At 43.1% G+C, this 24484-nt stretch overlaps 1 protein-coding gene across 29 annotated transcripts in view; it reads left to right on the plus strand.

Moving 5' to 3' along the window:
- DLGAP1 (DLG associated protein 1) overlaps positions 1–24484 on the plus strand; it is a 961850-nt gene that overhangs the window by 914058 nt on the left and 23308 nt on the right. For all 29 annotated transcript variants that reach the window (XM_034943985.2, XM_034943989.2, XM_034943988.2 and 26 more), the window contains one exon: positions 9230–9651. In XM_034943985.2, coding sequence (XP_034799876.1) covers positions 9230–9651 — 422 coding nt within the window. The remainder of the gene's footprint in view (positions 1–9229; positions 9652–24484) is intronic.

The following is a 24484-nucleotide window of genomic DNA, read 5'->3' on the forward strand; positions in this document are numbered from 1 at the left end:
CATGCAAATTCCAGCTGCCTTGTCCTGCTCATACCCCTAGCAATGTCTCATTAGTCAGGGAGACTGCCGACTCCCCATGGGGACCACTCCCTGGAAACTCGCTCCAGTCAGTCAAAGGCCCCATTTGTTTCCCATATCTCAGTGATCACTGTTCTTCATTGTCTGATATCAAATGTCTTGAAAACAGTTGTTTCATATATTTTGCCAGGTTTTTAGTTGTTTCAGATAATATAGTAAGTTCAGTCATTCTTACTCCATCATTGCCATGCACAGAAGTCGTCCATATAGGTTTTATCTGGCCTATATGTAAGTAAGGCAAGCCTTGTCGTTTAGCACTACTCTCTGGCTTTGAAGGTCTTGGAATGTATTGGAAAAATATTGGAGTCATGGGGCCGGGCGAGGTGGCTGACACCTGTAATCCCAGCACTTTGGGAGGCCGAGGTGGGTGGATCACGAGGTCAGGAGATCGAGACCATCCTGGCTAACAGGGTGAAACCCTGTCTCTACTAAAAATACAAAAAAATAGCCGGGCGTGGTGGCAGGCGCCTGTAGTCCCAGCTAAGGGGGAGGCTGAGGCAGGAGAATGGCATGAACCTGGGAGGTGGAGCTTGCGGTGAGCCGAGATCACACCACTCCACTCCAGCCTGGGCAACAGAGCCAGACTCCGTCTCAAAAAAAAAAAAAAAAAAATTGGAGTCATGGGAACAAAAGAGTATTCTAGTTTAGAGATCCAGATTGAAAGTTGCTTTACCTCTCTGTCTCTAAAATTTGGGAGTTGACTACTATTAACATCAATAACCTTTTTTGGTGTAAGTTCTCTGATTCAACACCATCAGTGTTTCCTCAACTTTAGGGTTGTGTTACATATAGATAGAGACTCCTAGTTGAAGTTTAGGACCTATGTCCTGGATTTTGCCTTTCTGCTTATTACTATAGTTCCCAGGTAGCTATATTGCTGTCATAATCTCCACTTCAGAAACAAGAGTTAAGCGTGAATAAGTGTGTGGTACAGGTTCTGGCTTCCTGCCTCCATTCCAACTCTGCTACGTTTCCTAAAGTGAGATATTTCTGATGTAATTTGTAATAATTTATAAAGCAATCATCTCCCATCTTCACAACTGAAAGTGTTAAGGGGAGGCAGAAACTTTGCAATTGTATACTCCTTGGTTCCTTACTGACAGTGTCAAACTGACAAGTGACAACTGTCATTCTTGGTGGTATGCAAAGAGGCTACTGGTCTCATAACAATGTTCTGGAAAGCGAATTCCAGGATGTTATTTTTCTGGTGTATATATACTTAATATTTTCATCTGTGCCTTTACAAACAATTTATCCACTGTCTGAAATCTTTAGAGATCATCCAAGTGGAATTCAGTGTTGCTGCGAGAACTCTTTTCCTTCAGCATCCAGAAAATCAGAAGAGAACACTTTTCCTAGAAAAAGGGATGGCAAACTACTCTGTGGCCTCATTTACTGCCTCATCAACTCTCCAGCCTTATCAATTTTTAATAAACAGGTGAAATTGACTAATAGTGAATGTCTAGAGCAAGCTTTGTGTGTTCAGAGGCGTGTATACCTAAAGGGAAAGCCAGGATCTTTTCATTTACGTCAGTGGGGTGGAAATGGGAGCAGATGCGTATTTTGATGATTTGCATAAAAGTTTCTGCTCTTTCTGATCTTCTGTTGGTGGAGCAACCTCCTTCTCTCCTAGTATACCTTTTATACATTACACATAACATTTAGACCTCCAGGACATACTTAATGTGAAAGAGAAAAAATGCTGGCATTAAATATGCCTGTGAATGGCACCTACCATTCCAGTAGATCTGTGAATGCACAGACTGAGTCAGAGGTGTTGAAGGAAAGCCCCGGTGACATATTATGAGAGCCACTCCTCGTCTCTAGAAACAAATGCCTCAGTGAATAGGACTGTTACCCCTTTTTTTTCCACCAATATTGCCTATGTTTCCATTTGCATTTCCAGAAGTGACCCAATTCTGAGTTTTTAAAATCTTCCTTGCTTCACACATCAAAGCTCACAGCCTTCGTAACTGGGTGGAACAAGCAAGTGGAAAGGTAGCATTGTTTTCTCTTATAGTACAATGTCAGCTACTATAAAAGATCTCTTTTGATCGCAGGGGACTTAAATATGTAAACTTTAGGGCTTGTAGTGATTTGTGCCTTTTCAACTAAGCAGGATATTAAAACATAAAGCCAAAATTGAGGCAACATCTGACAGCCAGTTCAGGGACCACAGACTTGGAAAGACCTTTGGCAATCAAAAAACATTGCTTCTTTGTCAACCCAGGAGCTTTGGATCAGTCCCCACTCTTCAAAGTTTCCTTGGAGTACCTCACAGCCCAGTACCCACCCTTGAAATTGCACTTGAAAAGTAATCTCTTTTCTTTGCCAAGTTAACAATATCATGACCTAGCCAAATAGTTCCTTACTGTACACCTGAGTTTTAAAGGCGTGGCATTCAGGCGTTTCAAATTTCAAAAGCCTGAAACTTGGCATAACTCCTCACAAGCCTCATAGCTTCCTTTTTTCTTTTCTTTTCCTTTTCTTTCCCTTCTTCTTTCTTTCTGCCATCCCTCCCTCCTTCTCTTTCTCTCTCTCTTTCTTCCTTTTTATGTATTTTTCAAAATAACTTAGTGTGCAGAAAGAAAACCATCTGACTTACAAGCCTACAGCCTCCATTTGACAAGACTCAGTAAAACATAATTGTTAGTGAGACTGCTCATGCTTTGTTAGTTACCTCGGGTCAGTAGCCAAGGAGTGACCTAACCTTCCAGTTGCGGAGGTAAAGCAGTTCCTTCTGGGGGCACATTCAGTTCAAGGATGTTTTGTTGAGACTCCTAACCAGGGTTCCTATAGTGACAGCCCATCAAAGGTATTAGCACCTGCCCAGCTGGTGCTAAAAAGAGGCTGGCAGCATGCTGGGCCCTCTCAGAAGTTACCAGATGACAACACGTCCACTCTCATTATTTTCCATTTCCTCCCTTTATTTTATTTGAGAAAAACATCACAATTATTTGGGGTAGAGAAAATTTTTTTATAGAAAGCCTATCCTATTTTCCTTTACTTTAAAGACATCTTCAAGCATGATGTATTTAAGCAAAGGAATGATGAACATAGAGGATTTGAAATAACAGATGGATGTTTGTCTTGAGATAGTTTTAAAATCTGGTGATAGGACAGTGCTAACCGTATATAAATGGAGGGTAGGAGGGTTCCTCCCACCTGAATTTTTGCACAAGGGATGCTTATGCCTGCGCCCTCCCATGCATGATTCTAATTTGGAAGCTGATCCAAATTAGTAAAACTAGGTAAACCTCTTTTTGGGGAGCTTGAATTTTTTTTTTTTTTTTTTTTTTTGACACAGGGCCTCACTCTGTTGCCCAAACTGGAGTGCAGTGGTGCAATCTCGGCTCACTGCAGCCTCTGCCTCCCGGGTTCTTCAAGCCATTCTCGTGCCTTAGCCTCCCGAGTAGCTGGGACTATAGCCACGTACCACCATGTCAGGCTAATTTTTGTATTTTTAGTAGAGATGGGATTTTGCCATGTTGCCCAGGCTGGTCTCGAACTCCTGGCCTCAAGTGATCTGCCCGCCTTGGCTTCCCGAAGTGCTGGGACTACAGACGTGAGCCACCGCACCCAGCCAAGCTTGAATTCTTGATCTCGGTCTCCTCACGCCCATGCCTTATTTTGATCTGTCTTTTATTTTACGTAATGAGACATCTTGGTTTTTACATCAGTGAAAGGGTGCCATTTCATAAAATACCAAGATGGTTGCACTTTCTAGGAGTAGCATTTCAGATCCCACATATATTCAGCCTTGACAGAAGGCTTAGTTTAAAATGTCTAAAGGCATGTACAAAGAAAGAAAGAATAGCAGAGTGCTAGCATTGCTCTCTTTGAAACTGGACTTAGCCTTGAAAAGCAGCCATTATGCGAATGAGAGGGATAAAGACGCTAAGCAGAGGCCAGGGGATTCTGTGATGGAAAGACTAAGCTACGCTGCTAAAAATAAGTTCATGACTTGAGTCTCATCAGTTGAGCGTCTTGTAGTTCCAAAGCATGGATGTCATAAAGATAATGACTGTGCTTAGTTTTTGTGCACAATTTCTTTTGTTTAACTGCAACTCTATCAGACAGGGGGACAAGAATGGAACCTCTGCAGTTTACCCATATATGTTTTGATTTGTAACTCGCTGTACAGAAAAGTTGTAGGAAGTGGGAGAGGGTAGAAACTCCTCTAGTTAGAAATATAAACTTGTTTCATAGAAGGAACATAAAGCAACAGCAGAAGTGAATGCTAACAAGTGACTTTCTTCTGGCTATTCAGAACAGACAGAGTATTGTGTTCCATACTGGTTGATCCAGTCTTTGCTTTCATGGTTTTCTGCTTCTTGGGCCAGAATATTGGCCAGCATTTTTCAGAAGTTGTAATTATTACACACTGTGCCTGCAGGGGCATGAAGAGCCAAGGAAGCTTCAAGATTGAAAACTGTGGGTTGGGAAACAGCAAGCCACTGGGTTCAGCTTTTGGGTTGATATCATCAACGAGCAACTGATCAATTCTTTCAAAAAATAAAGAAATTAATCTAGGGACCTCATTTTGTGTTCCTATCAAAATTGCAGAAAAACAATAACAACTTGACTGCACCCTTCACCCAAAAGGAACTTTGCTTATGAAAGACATAAATCATTTTGTAGAGCAGAACATTCTTTGAAAGCTCTGAGTAGAAGAAAGCACTTGCTTAAGGAACTTAATTGATAGAAACTAGCAGGTTGGACAGGGCTGCCTGAGTTCAAAGGCGCCGCTTTTAATCCCAAACCATTTTAATTTTACTTAACTTTTCTTTCTGAGTGACTACACTGCAAACTGCAAACTTCTATTAATCTACTGCCAAGTAATTTTTCTTAAGAAGGTGGATCCTTTGCAAGATCCATAGCCAGGAGATGGCTGTCAGGAATGCGGGTAGTACAGTTCTGTGTAGATAAAAACAGAGGCACAGGAAAGTAGGTCATTCTGTTTTATATGTGGAACAGATTCTGGCTCTGGCAGTTTGCTCTGATTGAAAACAATAAGGGACTAGTACTTCTTTAAGTTTGGAAATGTAATGCCTCTGGCAATACAGGATCTTGGAGCGTGGAGGCTAATGTTTTCATAGTTGGGATTTCATGTTAGCAGAACAGCCAAAATGTCAACTGTTTGCAAGGAGAGTCATCCAATTCACACATATGCAGCTGGAGAGAAAGCTTAGCTTCAGATGACAGTTAACATTTTGGGGATGAACGGGAAGAATGCAGAAATAGCCTACTGCAGCCAAGAAATGAGTGGTTGTTGGAAGAACCACTTTCGCAAAATTGTTCTTTCTTTCATTGCTAGCACAAGAGACTTGTAACATTGCATTCAGATTTTCACACTATGTGATTTTTTTTCTTTTTCTTTCTTTCTTTTTTTTTTTTTTTTTTGGCTCATTTGAGAGTTAAGAGCTTACAAAAGTGACTGGGTTGGATAACTTCATCAGAATTGATTTTTTGAAAACAGCAGATGGGTCAACTTTGGCTAGTTTATCTTCGTAAAATGGATGGCCAGAATCACAACGTATTTGGTCATTTTGGCCATCTTAATAACTAACACTGATCAATACCTTAGCCACTTTTTTTCTTGACTTTTATTCTCTAGAGAAAAAATTGATTTATTGAGATGACTCTTCCTTTTTGTGACTCTTAGTCTTTCTACAGTCTTGCAAATAACTACTTGTCTGTATTGTTCTGGTCATTCTTTATTTTTGATGGACTAGAATATTAGTTTTTATTGGCTTCAAGAGCATAGTCCAGGATAGTTTTTTAAAATCCCACATAATCTGGTGTATTTAGTGTTGTATAAATATTGTTTAGTGCACTATCGTTTAAGGCTGGCACTACTGAATATGAAACAGTTGAAAATCAACTGGCCAACAAACTATCTTAAAATGGCAGAATCATGAGCTACTCAAAGAAATGTACCACCTCACACATTCAAAAACACAGAAATCACAGAACACACATTCTGTCAAAAAACAGAAAATAACAAATGTTGATGAGAATGTGGAGAAATAAGAATCCTGGTGCACTGTTGGTGGGAATGCAAAATGGTGCAGCCACTATGGAAAATATTAGGGTTGTTCCTCAAAAAATGAAAAACAGAATTACCATGTGACTCAGTAGTTCTACCTCGGGATATATATTCAAAATAATTGAAATCAGGGACTCAAAGAGTTATCTGTATACCCATGTTCATAGCAGCATTATTCACAATAGCCAAAAAGTGAAAGCAACTTAAGTGGCCATCAGTGGATCAATGGGTAAGCAAAATATGGTAAATACATACAATGGGAATACTATTCAGCCTTAAAAAGGAAGGAAATTCTGACATATGTTACAACATGGATGAAACTTTGAAGATGTTATGTTGAATTTAAAAAGCCAGTCACAAAAAGACAAATAAATACTACAAGATTCCACCAATAAGAGGTACCTAGAGTAGTCAGACTCATAGACACAGAAAGTGGAATGATGGCTGCCTGGGGCCAGGGGGAGGAGGAAATGGAGAGTTAGCATTTCATGGGTACACAGTTTCAGTTGGAAAAGATGAGAAAGTTGACATGGATGGTGGCGATGGTTGCACATGCAATGTGAATATATTAAGTATTGAATGCCATTGAACTGTACATTTAATAATGGTTCAGCTGGTAAATTTTATGTTATGTATATTTTATCATAATAAAAAATAAGTAAACTATTAGGCCAGGAAGCGACTTAAAAAAAAAAAAAAAGACAGGACATTGTAACAGACACATGGTGCTATCTTCAGTGGACTTATATTCTGTCATTGTTTCCTGCCTTCTCCAGAGGAGCAAAGCTCTTTTTGTATGTCTTAAATGACGTCAGGCCCACGCCTTCCTTGCCCCTCATCTGAGAAAGAGTTCCTTGCTTCTCTCCTAGTGTCTCTCCCCTCCCACCTTCCACATGTTCTCCCCTTCATCGCAGGGTTCAGCCAGAGATATACAGGGCGCTTTGGTTGAGAAACACTGATCTCACGGACATCCATGTAAAATGCTCAGCCTTAATCTGTGAACAAGGTGTCTTTCATCACCTTGCTAGAACCGTGAAAGGAAAATTAAAGGCACAGGAGAGGGCAGAAATACAGAACCCTAATAGAGAACTATAAGCTGATGTTTGCGCCCAAGGCTTTGTACCTGTATGACTAAAAGAAAGGTAAACCCTTACCAGGCAAATGAGTTTTAATTTTAAGAGGTAATTATTGAAACCTCAGTTTGGGCTGGGTGTGGTGGCTCACACCTTGTAATCCCAGCACTTTGGGAGGCAGAGGCAGGCAGATCACCTGAGGTCAGGAGTTCGAGACCAGCCTGGCCAACTTGGCAAAACCCCGACGCTACTAAAAATACAAAAATTAGATGGGCATGGTGGTGCATGCCTGTAATCCCAGCTATTTGGGAGGCTGAGGCAGGAGAATTGCTTGAACCAGGGTGTCACAGGTTGCAGTGAGTTGAGGTTGTGCCACTGCACTCCAGCCTGGGCAACAGAGCAAGACTCTGTCTCAGAAAAAAAAAAAAAAAAAGAAAGAAAGTAAGAAAGGAAAGAAAGAAAGAAGGAAGGAAAGAAAGAAAGAAACTTACTTCAGTTTGCTTTCAGGAAGTCTTAACTTGGTGAGAGTTGCCCCTGGAAAAATATGGCTTTGCAGGATTCATGATAGTTTTGGTCCAGGTTAGGTTATGTTTTTCCCATTTTTTTTCTTTTCTTTCTTTTTTTTTTGAGACAGAGTTGCCCAGGCTGGAGTGCAATGGCACGATCTCAGTTCACCACAACCTCCGTTTCCTGGGTTCAAGCGATTCTCCTGCCTCAGCCTCCTGAGTAGCTGGGATTACAGGCATGTGCCACCACGCCCAGCTAATTTTTTTTTGTATTTTTAGTAGAGACGGGATTTTTCCATGTTGGTCAGGCTGGTCTCGAACTCCTGACCTCAGGTGATCTGCCCACCTCGGCCTCCCAAAGTGCTGGGATTACAGGCGTGAGCCACTGCACACGGCCTTTCTTCCCATTTCTTTTTTTCTTTTCTTCTTTTTTTTTTTGAGACAGAATCTCACTCTGTCACCCAGGCTAGAGTGCAGTGGTGCGATCTCAGCTCACTGCAAGCTCCGCCTCCCGGGTTCATGCCATTCTCCTGCCTCAGCCTCCCGAGTAGCTGGGACTACAGGTGCCCACCACCACGCCCGACTAACGTTTTGTATTTTTTAGTAGAGACGGGGTTTCACCGTGTTAGCCAGGATGGTCTCGATCCCCTGACCTCGTGATCCGCCTGCCTCAGCCTCCCAAAGTGTTGGGATTACGGGCGTGAGCCACCACGCCCAGCCCTTTTTCCCTATTTTTAAGCAAATTACCCCGACTAAGATACTAGTGAATTGTTTCCTTACTCATCACCAACCTGAATTTCAGGACTTAAGTCACCCCAGATTTGAGGAGGAAGTTGGACACTTCAGGTAATGGATGACAGAGCTGCACATTCTACTGGCTTTAATAGTTCAGCACTTTTCCATCTATAAAATTTCTCTTGATATGCTTTAATATTCCATATTGAGCAAAAATGAGATTCGTGCTCTTCACATTGAAGCTATGACAATCAATATGCTTGCCTCAAGGGTCTACCCCTGCCACCACCACCCCCAACAAACACACACACACACACACACACACACACACACAGAAGATTGAGAAGATGAGACTTCTAATGGTCACACCTGCCAAGTAAAGTAGAAAGTAGTTTTGCTTCAAGAAATATCCTTGCCAGGCACGGTGGCTCACACCTGTAATCCCAGCACTTTGGGAGGCAGAGGCAGGCAGATCACTTGAAGCCAGTAGTTCGAGACCCGCCTGGCCAACACAGTGAAACCCCTTCTCTACTAAAAATACAAAAATTAGCCAGATGTGGTGGCATACACCTGTAATCTCAGCTACTCGGGAGGCTGAGGTGGGAGAATCGCTTGAACCTGGGAGGTGGAGGTTGCTGTGAGCCGAGATCATGCCACTTGCACTCCAGCCTGGGAGACAGAGTGAGACTCTGTCAAAAAAAAAAAAAAAAAAAGAAAGGAAGGAAGGAAGGAAGGAAGGAAAGAAAGAAATATCCTCTAACTAAATTTCTTTTTTCTATTCTCCCAAGCTTCCGCAGGTTCACTCGATCCAACAGTGTGACGACAGCAGTACAGGCCGACCTGGACTTCCATGATAATCTGGAAAATTCTCTGGAATCTATAGAGGACAATTCGTGTCCTGGCCCCATGGCCAGACAGTTCTCCCGCGATGCCAGCACCTCCACAGTCAGCATTCAGGGCTCAGGAAACCATTACCATGCCTGTGCCGCCGATGATGACTTTGACACGGATTTTGACCCCTCTATTCTGCCTCCTCCGGACCCCTGGATTGACTCTATCACTGAAGACCCTCTGGAGGCCGTGCAAAGGTCAGTGTGCCACCGGGATGGCCACTGGTTCCTGAAGCTCCTCCAGGCAGAGCGAGACCGCATGGAGGGGTGGTGTCAACAGATGGAGCGGGAAGAACGGGAAAACAACCTGCCCGAAGACAGTAAGTAATGCCACCGCGTGCCACACCCGTCCCCTGGGGCTGGGGTTGCTTTGTGTGTGCAGACCTTGTTGTTTTCTTCTCTGCCAGCTTCACTTGTATAACCTTGACGTTCCACACCCCAAACCAGAACATGCAGGAGAGCTAGGCGATTCCAGCTGAGTCCAGAAGTCCCTGCACAGCACAAAACCAAGAAAACTCCTGGGTAGATATAACACTGTCCTTAGCTCTAGGCCCATGATGTTCTTTTTCTTTCTGAAAATACCAGGCTCTGTGTGGAGGTGCTTTCATGTCTCTAACTTGGTCCCCCTTCTCCAAGATGATCCTGGAATGTTGCTGATCCTCAGGGGATTGAAAATAATTCTAATCAAAACATCTCGTGTATCCTATGAATATATACATCTACTATATACCCACAAAAATTCTTTTTAAATAAAAAAAGAAAATAATTCTAACTAGCCCAGTGCAGTGGTGCCCACCTGTAGTCCCAGCTCTTCGAGAGACTGAGGTGGAAGGATCGCTTGAGTCCAGGGGTTAGAGGCTGCAGTGAGCTATGATCACACCACTGCACTCCAGCCTGGGTGACGGAGCAAGAACCCATCTCTAAAAATAAATATATAAATAATACTAACTTTTTTCAAGGTCCATAGATACAGGTACATTAGGGATTTATATTCTTTATGATTTTGTTATTCTCATTAACATACAGCATTAAAACAAGGCTTATAACGTATAGGCCGCTAGAAACCCCCACCTATTTGTATTCTTAAGCCTGTTTGACAGGCACTTTCTCTTAGGATTTACAGAGGCAAACCCTTTAGCTGCTAAAGAAACACATTTTATAATCTTATTACAGTTGAATGGGCTAAAGTGAAATACATGATGAATACATAAAATAAATAATGGACACTCTTTTTCGCACACTATTCTTTTCTTTCTTTTTTCAGACAGGGCCTCACTCCTCACCCAAGTTGGAGTAGCGCAATCATGGCTCACCCCAGCCTTGACCTCCCAAGTAGTTGGGACTACAGGCATGCACCCCATGCGCAGCTGATTTTTGTACTTTTGGTAGAGACGGGGTTTCGCCATGTTGCCCAGGCTGGTCTCAAACTACTGAACTCAGGCAATCCGCCCACCTCGGCCTCCCAGAGCACTGGGATTACAGGCATGAGCCACCGTGCCCAGCCTGCACACTATTATTTTCAAACTTGACCTTTTAACATTTGAAAAAGAAAAATTGTCAAATTATATTAACAGTTGAAAAAGAAAAATTATCAAATTACCTCAATTCTGAGGCATGTTTTACATGTTTTCAACAATTCTGAAATTAGAATGTAGCTTATATATAATCAGTATGTATTTTAATGTTGTATGTTTATTTTCCTCTGAAATGTTATTATTAAATTAATGGTGGATCCTCCAACTGATGATATTTTTGAAACAAGGAAATTTGGTGGTAGGCATTAATGCCTGCTTCATGTCTGTGTGCAAAGCATCTAAAAGAGTATTGCTATGAAGTAACTTTTTAGACTTGTTTTTTAAATTACTTTTTCAATTTTTATTATGAGCTTTTTTTTGTTTTTCTTTTCTTTTTTTTTTTTTTTTTTTGAGATGGAGTGTTGGTCTTGTTGCCCAGGCTGGAGTGCAATGGTGCCATCTTGGCTCACCGCAACGTCTGCCTCCTGGGTTCAAGTGATTCTCCTGCCTCAGCCTCCAGGTAGCTGGGATTACAGGCATGTGCCACCACACCCAGCTACTTTTGTATTTTTAGTAGAGACGGGGTTTCACCATGTTTGTCAGGCTGGTCTTGGACTCCTGAGCTCAGGTGATCCACCCGCCTCGGCCTCCCAAAGTGCTGGGATTACAGGCATAAGCCACCGTGCCCGGCCTATTATGAACATTTTTAAACATGCACAAAAGTAGAGAGTTTAACATGATGAGTCCCTGCTTCAACTGGCCAGTCTTGTATCCACCATTTGTAGGTCTTGTTGTCAGAGTATTTTTAGAAAATCCAGCACCAGGTGTGGTGGCTCATACCTGTAATCCCAGCACTTTGGGAGGCCAAGGCAGGAGGATCGCTTGAGGTCAGGAGTTCAAGACCAGCATAGCCAATATGGTGAAAAACCATTTCTACTAAAAATACAAAAATTAGCCAGGTGCAATGGCACGCACCTGTAATCCCAGCTACTTAGGAGGCTGAGGCAGGAGAATTGCTTAAACCCAGAGGCAGAGGTTGCGGCAAGCTGAGATTGTGCCACTGCACTCTAGCCTAGGCAACAGAGTGAAACTCTGTCTCCAAAAAAAGGAAAAAAGAAAATCCAAGGCATCGTGTCACTTCCCTATGTAGCTCACACTTATAGAAAACATTTTTTATATATATAATCATAGGCCTTGTGCGGTGGCTCATGCCTATAATCCCAGCACTTTGGGAGGCCGAGGCGGGTAGATCACTTGAGGTCAGGAGTTCTAGACCAGCCTGGCCAACATGGTGAAACCCCATCTCTCGTAAAAATACAAAAATTAGCCGGGTGTGGAGATTGGCCCCTGTGATCCCAGCTGCTCGGGAGACTGAGGCAGAGAATGGCTTGAACCCATGAGGTGGAGTTTGCGATGAACAGAGATCGCAGCTACTGCACTCCAGCCTGGGTGACAGAGTGAGACTCCGACTCAAAAAAAGGTAAAATATTATCATGCATTATTGTACCTAACAAAAACAACAATAATTTTTTTTTTTTAAAAGACAGCGTCTTGGTCTTGTCACCCAGGCTGGAGTGCAATGGCCTGATTTCGGCTCACTGCAACCTCTGCCTCTTGGGTTCAAGCGATTCTCCTGCCTCAGCCTCCTGAGTAGCTGGGATTACAGGTACCTGCCACCATGCCCAGCTAATTTTTGTATTTTTAGTAGAGACGGGGTTTCACCATGTTGGCCAGTCTGGTCTTGAACTCCTGACCTCAGGTGATCCACCCGTCTCGGCCTCCCAAAGTGCTGAGATTACAGGGGTGAGCCACAGCGCCTGGCCAATAATTTCTTAATTAAATTTAACATCTACTATAAATCATGTTAAGTGCATTTACTAAATGCACCAAACTAGTGGTGTTAAAGAGTAGTGAGTTTTTCCCTAGGGGAATCATTTTTTTAATGAAATGGAGTCTGGAAAATAACAGTTGTCATCAGATTGGGGATATCTTCACTGTGTCCACTCCCTCACTCACAGCTCCAGTCTGCTCCTCCTGCCTGACCCCTGTCAAATGACTGACTAGCTTATCGCTTGCCTTTATGAGCAAGTTAGGAAATTCATTAACGGGTTTCTGTAAAACCCATAAATGGGTTTCCTTTGCTTCTTCATATTATGAGTGCAAACAACTTGGCAGTGGAAAAGTAAATCTCCTTGACATTTGCCCCTGTTAGTGCCACTGCAGACTCACCTGAGTGTTGACCCCCAAGCACAATTAGGTCTTTGCCCTGGTGACAGGTAAACAAGGTACGTCTCAGCAGCAGTGGGAGCAGGGGTAGTTTTCAGTAAGAAAGTCTTAGTTGGATCATCTTATTCACTTTTCTCCTTGTGGACATACTCACAGTTTATCAGATTTTCCTAGGAAAAATGCCAGCAACTAAGGAACAATGACATCCCGTGCCACTGCTCAATGGCACAAACTTTCAGATTTCAATTCTCAAATTTGGTTCTCCTTCTAGCTTCCTGATTGGTGTTCTCTCTCTCTTTCTTTCTTTTTCTTCCTTCCTTTCTTTTGTTTTCTTTTCTTTCTTTTGGCAGAGTCTTGCCCTGTGACCCAGGCTGGAGTGCAGTGATGAGATCATAGCTCACTGTAGCCTGGACATCCTGGGCCCAAGTGATCCTCCCACCTCAGCCTCATAGTAGCTGTGACTACAGGTGTGCACCACCATGCCTGGCTAATTTTTAAAAAATTTTATAGAGATAGATTCTCACTGTGTTGCCCAGGCTGATCTCAAACTCCTGGCCTCAAGCAATCCCCCCACTTCTGCCTCCCAAAATGCCAGAATTACAGGCATGAGCCACCCACCCAGCTCCTGGCTGGCTTTCAACAGGACTCTTGGAAACTACTTATCTGATGTTTTCTTTTAATGGGCCTTTCAATCTGAGACTTGATCTACCTCTCTCAACCCAACTCTATAATGATGTGTGAGGATACTCATTGTATAAAGATTTAGGAAAAACTAAAGGAGCTAGGAAAACAAGTCAGTTGTATTCCAATACAATAACATATATTTGAAAGGTTGAAAATCTTGTCAGAAAACCAGCTTCTCAGCCTATGTTCAGGATGAAAGAGAAACGTATTTGTATTTTGAAATGTACACTGCTGGCAAAGTCCCAAGATAATGAACATGAGGGAACTGCCCAACCATCTGTTGTTCCAGGCCTAATTTGTTGTTCAAGCTGAACTGGGTATCGCCCTGGTGCTCCTGTAATGCCCTGTGTATTTGTCCTTCAGGTACTTCCCACATTATTTTATAATAACCGATGTATCTTTCTCTTCCACTAAAAAGTAAGCTTTCTGAAAACAGAAATTATTCTTGTCTTACTCATCTTCATATCACCAGACCCTCTGACGCATAACAGGGGATCAGTAAATATGTATTTGAGTCCTTGAAATATTCTGGAAATTCTGTTTTATAAAAGTATTTTACTTAGCAAAACCTTTCTTCCTAATTAGCTAAAAAAAAATTCAGTAAGTAGTACCTCAGTCCTTTCAGGCTGCTATAACAAAATACCCTAGACTGGGTAATTTATAAACAATAGAAATTTATTGTTCACAGTTCTGGAGGCTGGGAAGTTCAAGATTAAGATACTGGCAGGTTTGGTGTCTGGCAAGGGCTGCTCTCTGTTTCAAAGATGGCGCCTTCTTGCTGCAGCCTCACGATGGAGGGAGCAGACAAGCTTCCTGGGCCTCCTTGATAAGCGTAGTAACCCTATTCATGAGGACTCTGCCCCTGTGACCTACTCACCTCCTATAGGCCCCCTGTCTTACTATTTATACATTGGTAATTAGGTTTCAACATACGGGTTTTAGAGGAGCACAGACATTCAGACCATAGCAAGTAACTAACAGTTCTTGTTGCTAAAAGCTGGAAAGGTGTTCCCGTGACAGATGATGAGCTCTTCTGATCAGGACAAGGATGTGGAAGAGAGAGATGGGCACCTGCCACAGAAGTGATGGAAAGCACTTCCGTGTGGGACAGGTGGCTAGTCCAGATGAACCTTGTGTGTCCTGCCTCATTCTTAAGACACAGTTCCATTCCACAAACACTTGAAGCCTTTCTCTATTTTTTCATACTTTGAGAGACACGAAATAGGAGCTTCAAACTACTGGGATTCCAAAATTCTAGTCAGTGCAGTGGCAAACCCTGCGCCCAGGACAGAGTCACCAATTTCAAATGCGGCCAATCCAGATCAGGGAGAATTGGACCATAAAGCAGTAGCAACCCTCTCCAGGAAGAAGGGAAAATATCAGTGCATGAAAGAATATTCATCTTGTCCTCACAATACCCCTGACGATGGCCTAGAGACTTTGACAGGTGCTGTTTTATTTGCCCTCACGACAGCTCTCTGGCAGTATCTTGTCCAAGGTCACAGAAAACAGAAGTGTCTGATAGAACAGATACACATGAATAACATTTGACAAGATAATGATACTTTGTGTTGCCTGGCACTGTCCTCCTTAAAGCCCGCCATGCAGATCTGTCCCTGACTCCTTGGCAACCACCACTCTGTTCTGATAACTGGGCCTAGAGTTGCAGAGGGCCTTTGTTTCACTAATTCTCTGACTTAACCTTTTCTTTTTTTGTAAGAGGGGTGGTAAGGAAGAGAGGCCAATCCCACTTGGCAGGCATAGCCAAATTCTAAGCAACCAGCTTTTGTTTGTTTTAATTCTGTGCACACCAGAAAAATAGCTTTGATAAATGGGTCAAGTACAGATACCTCTATCCCTTGGTCAAGCCAAGGGATGTTTCAGACCTGCAGAAGGAGGGCCTCTCTTCAAGGTGCCTGACAAACGTGGTGCCATAACAAAATCCCCCCAGGAGATCTGGTCTTGAAGTCATCATGAAAAGATAAATAGGATAGATGGAAAAAACAGAAGATTCTAATCACACAATTTATTTTGTGGGGTACCAGAATTATCCCAATTTTTAAATATTTTAAAATGTTTGGTGAATGTACATAATGCCTCCGAATGGTACACTTAACTATGGTTAAAATGGCAAATCTTACGTCTATTTTATCACAATTTTAAAATACCCCCACTGGGCATGGTGGCTCCTGCCTGTAATCCCAGAACTTTGGGAGGCCATGCCATGAGGATCGCTTGAGCCCAGGAGTTCAAGATTGGCCTGGGCAACAGAGACCCTATCTCTACAAAAATATATATATTTTTAATTAGGCAGGCTTGGTGGCATGCGCCTGTGGTCCCAGCTACTCATGAGGCTGAGGTGAGAGCATTGCTTGAGCCCAGGAGGTCGAGGCTACAGTGAGCCGTGATCGTGCCACTGCACTCCAGCCTGGGAGACAGAGGGAGACTCTGTCTCAAACAAACAAAAAACAACAAAAACAAAACAAAACAAAAAAAAACTAAAAAAACAAAAACTCAGAAATAGCCAGCAGCAGCTAAAGATAAGCAGAACAACCATGTTCATGTTCATGTTCGTATTCATGTAAGAATGTATTTTGTTAAATGACTCCCTGAATTCAAAATACAGTGCATCCATGGCGAAAAAAAAAAAAAAAAAAGTTTGGAAAATAACCTGTTTACTCACTGGAAATTCGAGGTTCAGATATTGCATGTGGGGTAGTTGTAATCATCTTTCTCTATTAGAGAGTTGAAGAAGAAAGAGTCTATCTAATTTTAAATAGTTATTTATTTATTAATTATTTTGTGATGTCATTATGCTAATTGTGACAGCTGCTTTTGGCCTCACAGGGCTGGAAAACACCTTCCTAGTTCACCTGAAACTGACTAAATGTGGGTAACAAAAGGCAGACTGAAAACAAGCATTTAGAGTAGCCAGGAGCCTCAAGCTATCTTTTGAACAGTGTAACTATACATTCTTTGGGTGCCTGGAGTTAACTGTTTTCCCTGATAAATGCAAAGCAGAGCAAAGACTTTAGTTCTTGTTTTAAACCTTCAACCCCAACCGTCGACAGTACTTTTTTTTTTTGGCTTGATAATAAAATAATGAAACTGCAGTGAGTGAGGTTTCCTCCAATCCAAGACAGCTGACAGAATGCTTGTTCCCGCAGCACTTGAAGTAAAATGATACGAGCTCTTATCAGACAATGAAGCCCTTGTGTGAAACAGCTGTCTCAGGGAGATGGCTCAGTGCTATTTGACAGTGGCTTGTATGTTACATAGATACGTCTGGTATTATCTAACCGGGGATGAAACGACCAGATGGAGCTGAATGCCTCCAACTAGGAATGCAGTCTACCACTGTGGGGAAAGAACATAGGCTCAGGTTTCAATGGCCCTAAGATGAAATACCGGTGATTGTACTTCTAAATCTGTCTTTGCCTTCTGAATTGTAGACAACGAATGCGTGGAATTTTCAGGCTTTATCTGAAACAAACTGATAAACCTAGAGCATGTGCCGGAGGCAGATTAATTCTTCCACTTTAATTTTGCCTGGTAATAGCATCCAAGCTAGTGAAACTTGGCCTTCAGTCCCCTAGAAGGCTTGGGACCCTTGGCAGCGAATGCGGGGCTGGTAATGACACCTGAAATGGGGTTTGCCTGGTTTCAGGTTTGGTTACGGAAACTGTGCACAGTCATTGTGATGGTCTATCCGTGCCATCACCCAGGGTTTATCCGCCTGGGATTGCCTCTGCTGTGTCTCTGCGGCCTGTGAAACAGTGGGTGGCAGACAAAGCTGTATCTGTGAGTTCTGCAATTCATCTGCCTCCAGCCCGTGTGTGTTTCTAAGTGGGGAGCAATGGCTGCATTCTAGCCTAGCTCCTTTCTGTTTTATTCTCATCTAACTCTTGCAATGAACCCTCAAAAGGTCCCTCCCACTCCACCACACACACAGACACACATACTTGCATGTCTCTTTTTGTAAGCTCCAGACAACCTGAAATTAGTGACCACAGAGGAAGTGGCAGTAATGAAAAGGAAATCGGCTGTAATGTGCCATATGTTTAACCTCGAGAATGCTCCATTCATGCCGCTTTGCACAGCGCTGGTGCCAGAAGGCCATTAGACACCATCCTTTTGTGGATGTGCTTCTTGAGGGTGGTGTCTCCCAGCTCAGAAGGGCACGAAAGCATGAAGAGGTGAAGTGATGTGGTTAATTGGGGGCAGAACTGGGCCTGGAAACAGATCTGTTCCTAGGCCAGTGGTGTTTCTGTCATTCCAGAGATGGCAAAGAGAGGGACTGGCTCACGGAGCAAGATCTCCTATCATTTTCTCCAATAACTGTTTCTGTGAAATATAAATGCAATGGACTGGTGGGGCGCAGTGGCTCATACCTATAATCCCAGCACTTTGGGAGGCCGAGGCAGGCAGATCACGAGGTCAGGAGTTGGAGACCAGCCTGGCCAACATGGTTGAAGCTCCGTCTCTACTAAAAATACAAAAATTAGCTGGGCTTGGTGGCGCATGCATGTAATCCCAGCTACTCGGGAGGCTGAGGAAGGAGAACTGCTTGAACCCAGGAGGTGGAGGTTGCAGTGAGCCGAGATCACGCCACTGCACTCCAGCCTGGGTGACAGAGCAAAACTCCATGTCGAAAATAAATTTAAAAATAAATGCAATAAATGCAATGGACTTCAAATAAAATATACAGTTTTTTTCATTTAGATTACCTAGGGAAACATAAACTAATTTCATTTCATCCAACTTTCAAAGGCTCAAAACTGTCTTTATCTATATGATGTATATGATGCTACCATTTCGTGGCTGATATAAGTCAAGATATTGATCCAAAGAATGACCATCTTCTACGAGTAAGGCTCCTGGAGGGGTTGGAACTGGGAAAAAAAAAATTAAAATTAGCTGAGTTTTTGAAAAACTTGCTCTTTAAAAACAAAATAATGTGTTTTTTTTGTTGTTTTTTTTTTTCCCCCCCCCAGAACACTGTGGATACTCTGGTGTTAGTCTATGGGAAAACTTCTACCAGAGAATCCATTCTTTATTCATTAGCCACCAAGTTTCAGCTAAAAACAAAACAAAACAAAAAAAGCACTGTTGTGCAATGCAGATCAGCAACTGCCAGTCAGGAATGAAACAGATCCACGTTTTCTATGGAGACGTTTTGTTGACGGCAGCTCCGGATCACAAGTGTGTCTGAGAAGCAGCTGCTGGGCAGTAGGTTGGGGAAATTTTTGCCACAAGGACACACTCGTAAATGAGAATGTCTCCACATGGATAATCCCAATGCCATGAAATCACACAGACTCAGAATGACAAATCCACATGACTTTCATTTATTTATTTATTGAGACAGGGTCTCACAATGTTATCCAGTCTGGTCTTGAACTCCTAGGTTCAAGCGATCTGCCTGCCTCAGCCACTCAAAGTGCTGGGATTATAGGCAAGAGCCACTGTGCCTACCTGACTTAATATTTTTGAAATAAATTTTGTGTATATTTGAGGTTTATATGCTATAGAATACAGATAGAAAGTAAGTTGGTGACTATTATGAAGCAAATTAACATATCTGTCATCTCACATAGTTACTTTTTTTGTGAAAGAGCAGCTAAAGTCTACTTATTCCACAAGACGCCCTAATACAAGATAATTTTACTTAGCATAATGTCCTCCAGTCCATCTATGTTGTGGCAAATGGCAGGAGCTCCTTCTTTTTTAGGGCTGAATAATATTCACTATATATATGTGGTATATATATACCACAATTTCTTTCTTTCTTTTTTTTTTTAATTGAAACAAGGTCTCACTTTGTCACCAAGGCTGGAGTGCAGTGGTGTGATGATAGCTTACTGCAGAGTTAACTGCCCAGGCTCAATCAGTTCTCCCACCTCAGTCTCCTGAGTAGCTGGGACCACAGATGTGTGCCATCAGACCCAACTAATTTTTTAAAAATTATTATTTGTGGATACAAGATCTCACTATGTTGCCTGGGCTGGTCTTGAACACCTGGGCTCAAACATTCTTCCTGCCTTGGCCTCCAAAAATGCTGGGATTACAGAGAAGAGCAAATGCACCTGGCCTGTTGTTGTGTTTCCTTTAGAGAAATGTCTGTTCAGATCTTTTGCCCATTTTTGTTTCTTCTGGTTTTGTTTGTTTGTTTTTGTTTTGTCTTGTTCAAACCCTGTGTCAAGGACCTTTGCCCTCCTTTTTTTTTTTTTTTTGAGACAGAGTCTCGTTCTGTCGCCCAGGCTGGAGTGCAGTGGCGCTATCTCAGCTCACTGCAAGCTCCGCCTTCTGAGTTCACACCATTCTTCTGCCTCAGCCTCCCAGTGTAGCTGGGACTACAGGCGCACGCCACCACGCCTGGCTAATTTTTTGTATTTTTAGTAGAGACAGGGTTTCACCATGTTAGCTAGGATGGTCTTGATCTCCTGACCTTGTGATTTGCCCTCCTTGGCCGCCCAAAGTGCTGGGATTACAGGCATGAGCCACCGCACCTGGTCGGACCTTTGCCCATTTTTAAATTGAGTTTTTTGGGGTTAGTTGCTTTCCTGCTATTGAGTTGTAAGAGTTCTTCATTAATTTTGGATTTATAGTCTACAAACTTTATTGGTTATGTGGTTTGCAAATATTTTTTCCCAGGTTGTAGGATGCCTTTTTAGTTTTATTTTTTTAATTTATTTTTTTTTTTCTTTGAGATGGAGCCTTGCTCTGTTGCCCAGGCTGGAGTGCGGTAGTGTGATCTTGGCTCACTGCAAACTCTGCCTCCCAGGTTCAAGTGATTCTCCTGCCTCAGCCTCCTGAGTAGCTGGGATTACAGGCATGCACCACCATGCCCGGCTAAATTTTTTTGTATTTTTTAGTAGAGACGGAGTTTTACCATGTTGGCCAGGCTGGTCTTGAACTGCTGACCTCAGGTGATCCACCTACCTCAGCGTCCCAAAGTGCTGGGATTACAGGCGTGAGCCACTGTGCCTGGCCTTTTTATTTTGCTGAGTGTTTCCTTTGATAACAGGAGCTTTTTCATTTTATACAGTCTCATTTATTTATTTTTGCTTTTGTAGCCTGATCTTTTGTTGTGATATCCAAAACATTATTGCCAAGGCTAATGTTGAGGAATCTTTCCCTTCCGTTTTCTTCTGGGAGTTGTGTGGTTTCTGGTCCTACACTTAGGCTATCCTTTTCCCACTGTATCCTCTTGGTGCCCTTGTCAAAAATTAGTTGACTGCAGCTGGGTGCAGTGGTTTACACCTATAATCCCAGCTCTTTGGAAGGCCGAGGTGGGCAGATCATCTGAGGTCATGGGTTTGAGACCAACCTGGCCAACATGGTGAAACTCCGTCTCTACTAAAAATACAAAAAATAGCCAGGAGTGGTGGCGGGCCCCTGTAGTCCCAGCTACTTGGGAAGCTGAGGTGGGAGAATTGCCTGAATCCGGAAGGCGGAAGTTGCAGTTAGCCGAGATTGTGCCACTTCACTGCAGCCTAGGCGACAGAGTGAGGTCTCCAAAAAAAAAAAAAAAGAGTTGACTGCACGTGTCTTTAAAGTAAGTGGATAGACCCACTTTTTAAATTTCCTTTCTCTTTCTTCACCCCTAAAGTCTACAACATTGGGGAAAAAAGCTAGGTGGGAGGCCGAGTGCAGCGGCTCACACCTGTAATCCCAGCACTTTGAGAGGCTGAGGTGGGCAGATCACTTGAGGTCAGGACTTTGAGACCAGCCTGACCAAGATGGTGAAACCCCCGTCTCTACTAAAAATACAAAAATTAGCTGGGCGTGGTGGCACGTGCACGTAATCCCAGCTACTCGGGAGGCTGAGGCAGGAGAATCACTTGAATCCGGGAGGCGGAGGTTGCAGTGAGCCGACATGGCACTATTGCACTCCAGCCTGGGCAACAAGCGTGAAACTCTGTCTTAAAAAAAAAAAAAAAAAAAAAGCAAGAAAGAAAAAGGCAAGTGGGTAAAAAAAAAAAAAAGGCAAAACTTGAATATAAGGAAATATAATTCATCATCCACAAACACAACTCAACTTATCCTAGATGGTGTGACTTTTCCAGGCTAGTCACTACAACTATTGCATGACAAACAGCAATGCAAGAGGAATAATACCCCAGCTAAGACTATATCAGCTAATTAGTCAACACTATAATTAAAAAGTGGTGCTAGACATGATAAAACCCTAAAGAATTAGAATGCTCAAGGATCAGAATATCACAGGTAGTTTGTTTTTCTGGTTGATATAGAATCTGTAAATAACTCAGTTAATTTCAAAGCATATTCCTTCAGTGGAGATAATAGGAGTTAGTTACATGGGCACAGTCTAGGCCATCAAAGAGCTCACATACTGGTTGGAAATCAGACATATTAACAGAACATGTTGAAAAGAATGAGGAAAAGGCAGAGACAGCTATGCAGGGGAATTTTAGGAGCAGTGAGGAGGGAGAAGTGAAAGGAGGTAAGGCTTTCTGGCAAGGTGCACCCAAGCTGAATCATAAGGATGAGGACTTTGCTAGATACAGGGAGAGGGGCTTGCCTAGGGCACCAAAGGGAAGAGACAGTCTCAGCTTAGTGCTTGGTGTGAAGAAGACACTCAGGAGAGAAAGACCTTGGGGGATTTGGGAAGCCGTGGGCGCTTGGAGCACTGAAGGAGTCAGCAGAGAGAAACTGGACAGCTTGGCCTGCACCTGCCCTGCTGAAGGGGGCTGGGGCTTATCATATGGAGCAGGGGAACCAAGGAAAAGTTGTCAGCATGAGAATTACATGAGATAAGAAAACCCTATAGTTCCCTTAATGAAACCAAATCTCCAACATTGGCAAGGGATGGAGTACATTTACACTATGGATGGATTGATCAAGCCTTGTACCCCTAATTGTAATCAACAAGGGAATCCTGAGGGGAACACAGATTTGGGGAGACAGGAGGTGTTGAGCTCGTGGTTACACACGCTCCTCTAAAGCGTCTGGGGTCAGTACACAGCGGAGTCACAAATTCGAGAAAGTGGAATGAGGGAAGTGAGTGGAGAAGTGAGCTCGGGATTACATTTTGTGTTCAACATTTACAAGGTGGAGTGAGAGAAATTCTACCAAGCACAGGGAAGGCAGAATCGGGGAAGGGCAGAGTCAGCCAGAGAGCGTTGTTGGGAGACCCAGGGGATCTGAGTTTCCTTTGTGCCAAAGGCAGAGTCCAGAAGGTGAAGAGGGTGGAGACAACTGGGCTGCAGGGAGTGGAGACAATGGAGAGCAGAAGAAATACGAGAGCGAAGGCATGCTGCCCTTTGGAGAATGGGGATTTAAAGGGAATGTAATAATTTGCTAAGGCTGCCATAATAAAGTACCCATGGAACAGGTCACTTAAACAGGAGAAATTAATTTTCTCACAGTTTTGGAGGCTGGAAGTTCAAGATCAAGGGGCTGGTTTCCCCTCAGGTCGCTCTCCTTGGCTTGCAGACCACCACGCTTTCCCTGATTCTCCCCTCTGTGTGTGTGTCTGTGTTCTCATCTCCAGTTCTTATAAGGACATCAGTCATAGTGGATTAGGGCCCATGAGAATGACCTCATTGTAATTTAATCACCTCTTTAAGAACCTTATCTCCAGAGTCACATTCTGAGGTACTGGAGATTAGGAATTCTACATATAAATTTTAGGAAAATGCAATTCAGCCAATAACAGGGAGAGAAGAGGAATTTTATGTTAGCTGGAGGGGACCATGAGGTTGGGAGGAGTTGCCCCACTTAGAATGGGAAAGACTTGAGGATGCTGCCAGACATCTCAGGTAAGGCACTGGCAGAAGGAGTTCAGAGAGAGGGAGTGGCTCACACAGCAAGGCCTCAGGGCAGCAGGGAGAGAATCAGACCAAGGACACATGTAGATGGGAATAGTGGGTGTAGAGAAGACACTAGGGTGGGGGCAGAAAGGTTTAGGGAATTGGTGGGGGAGGAGTATTAAGAGACACAGAACATTGAGACTGTTTGTTTGTGTTGCTCCAACAAAATACCAAAGACTGGGTAATTTTTTTTTTTTTAATTTTACTTTAAGTTCTGGGATACATGTGCTGAACGTGCAGGTTTGTTACATAGGTAAACATGTGCCAGGGTGGTTTGCCACACCTATCAACCTGTCATCTAGGTTTTAAGCCCCACATGCATTAGGTATTTGTCCTAATGCTCAAGACTGGGTAATTTTTAAACAATACAAATTTACTTCTCATTACTCTAGTTGCGGAGAAATCCAGATCAAGGTGCCAGCAGGTTGTGTGTCTGGTGAGGGCTGCTCTCTGCTTCCAAGATGAGGCCTATTGCTGCATCCTCCAGAGGGGACAAACCCTGTGTCCTTGCATGGCAGTAGGGTCAGAAGGGCAAGAGGCGGTCCCTTCAACCTTGAGTCCTTTAATAAAGGCACTAACCTCATTCAGGACAGCCGAGCTCTCATGACTTAATCACCTCCCAATGCCCCACCGCTTATTGTTATTGCCTTGGGGATTCAGTTTCAACATATATTTTGGAGGAGACACTATCATCCAAATCACAGCAGTGTTCATGCCTGATTCCCTCCATTTTCATCTCATAGGAGGCAAGGTTGTTGAAGATGAGGGAATAGGGGTTGAGTTGAGAATGGATAAGATTCAGGAAATTAGAGTTAGAGAGGGAGGTAACCAAACACATTGCAAAGGACTAACAGGCAGCAGTGAAGGATCAGCCAAGTTTGGGGACCATTGGT

Source organism: Pan paniscus, chromosome 17 (genome assembly GCF_029289425.2).
Source record: "Pan paniscus chromosome 17, NHGRI_mPanPan1-v2.0_pri, whole genome shotgun sequence".
In the NCBI taxonomy this organism is placed as follows: Eukaryota; Metazoa; Chordata; class Mammalia; order Primates; family Hominidae; genus Pan; species Pan paniscus.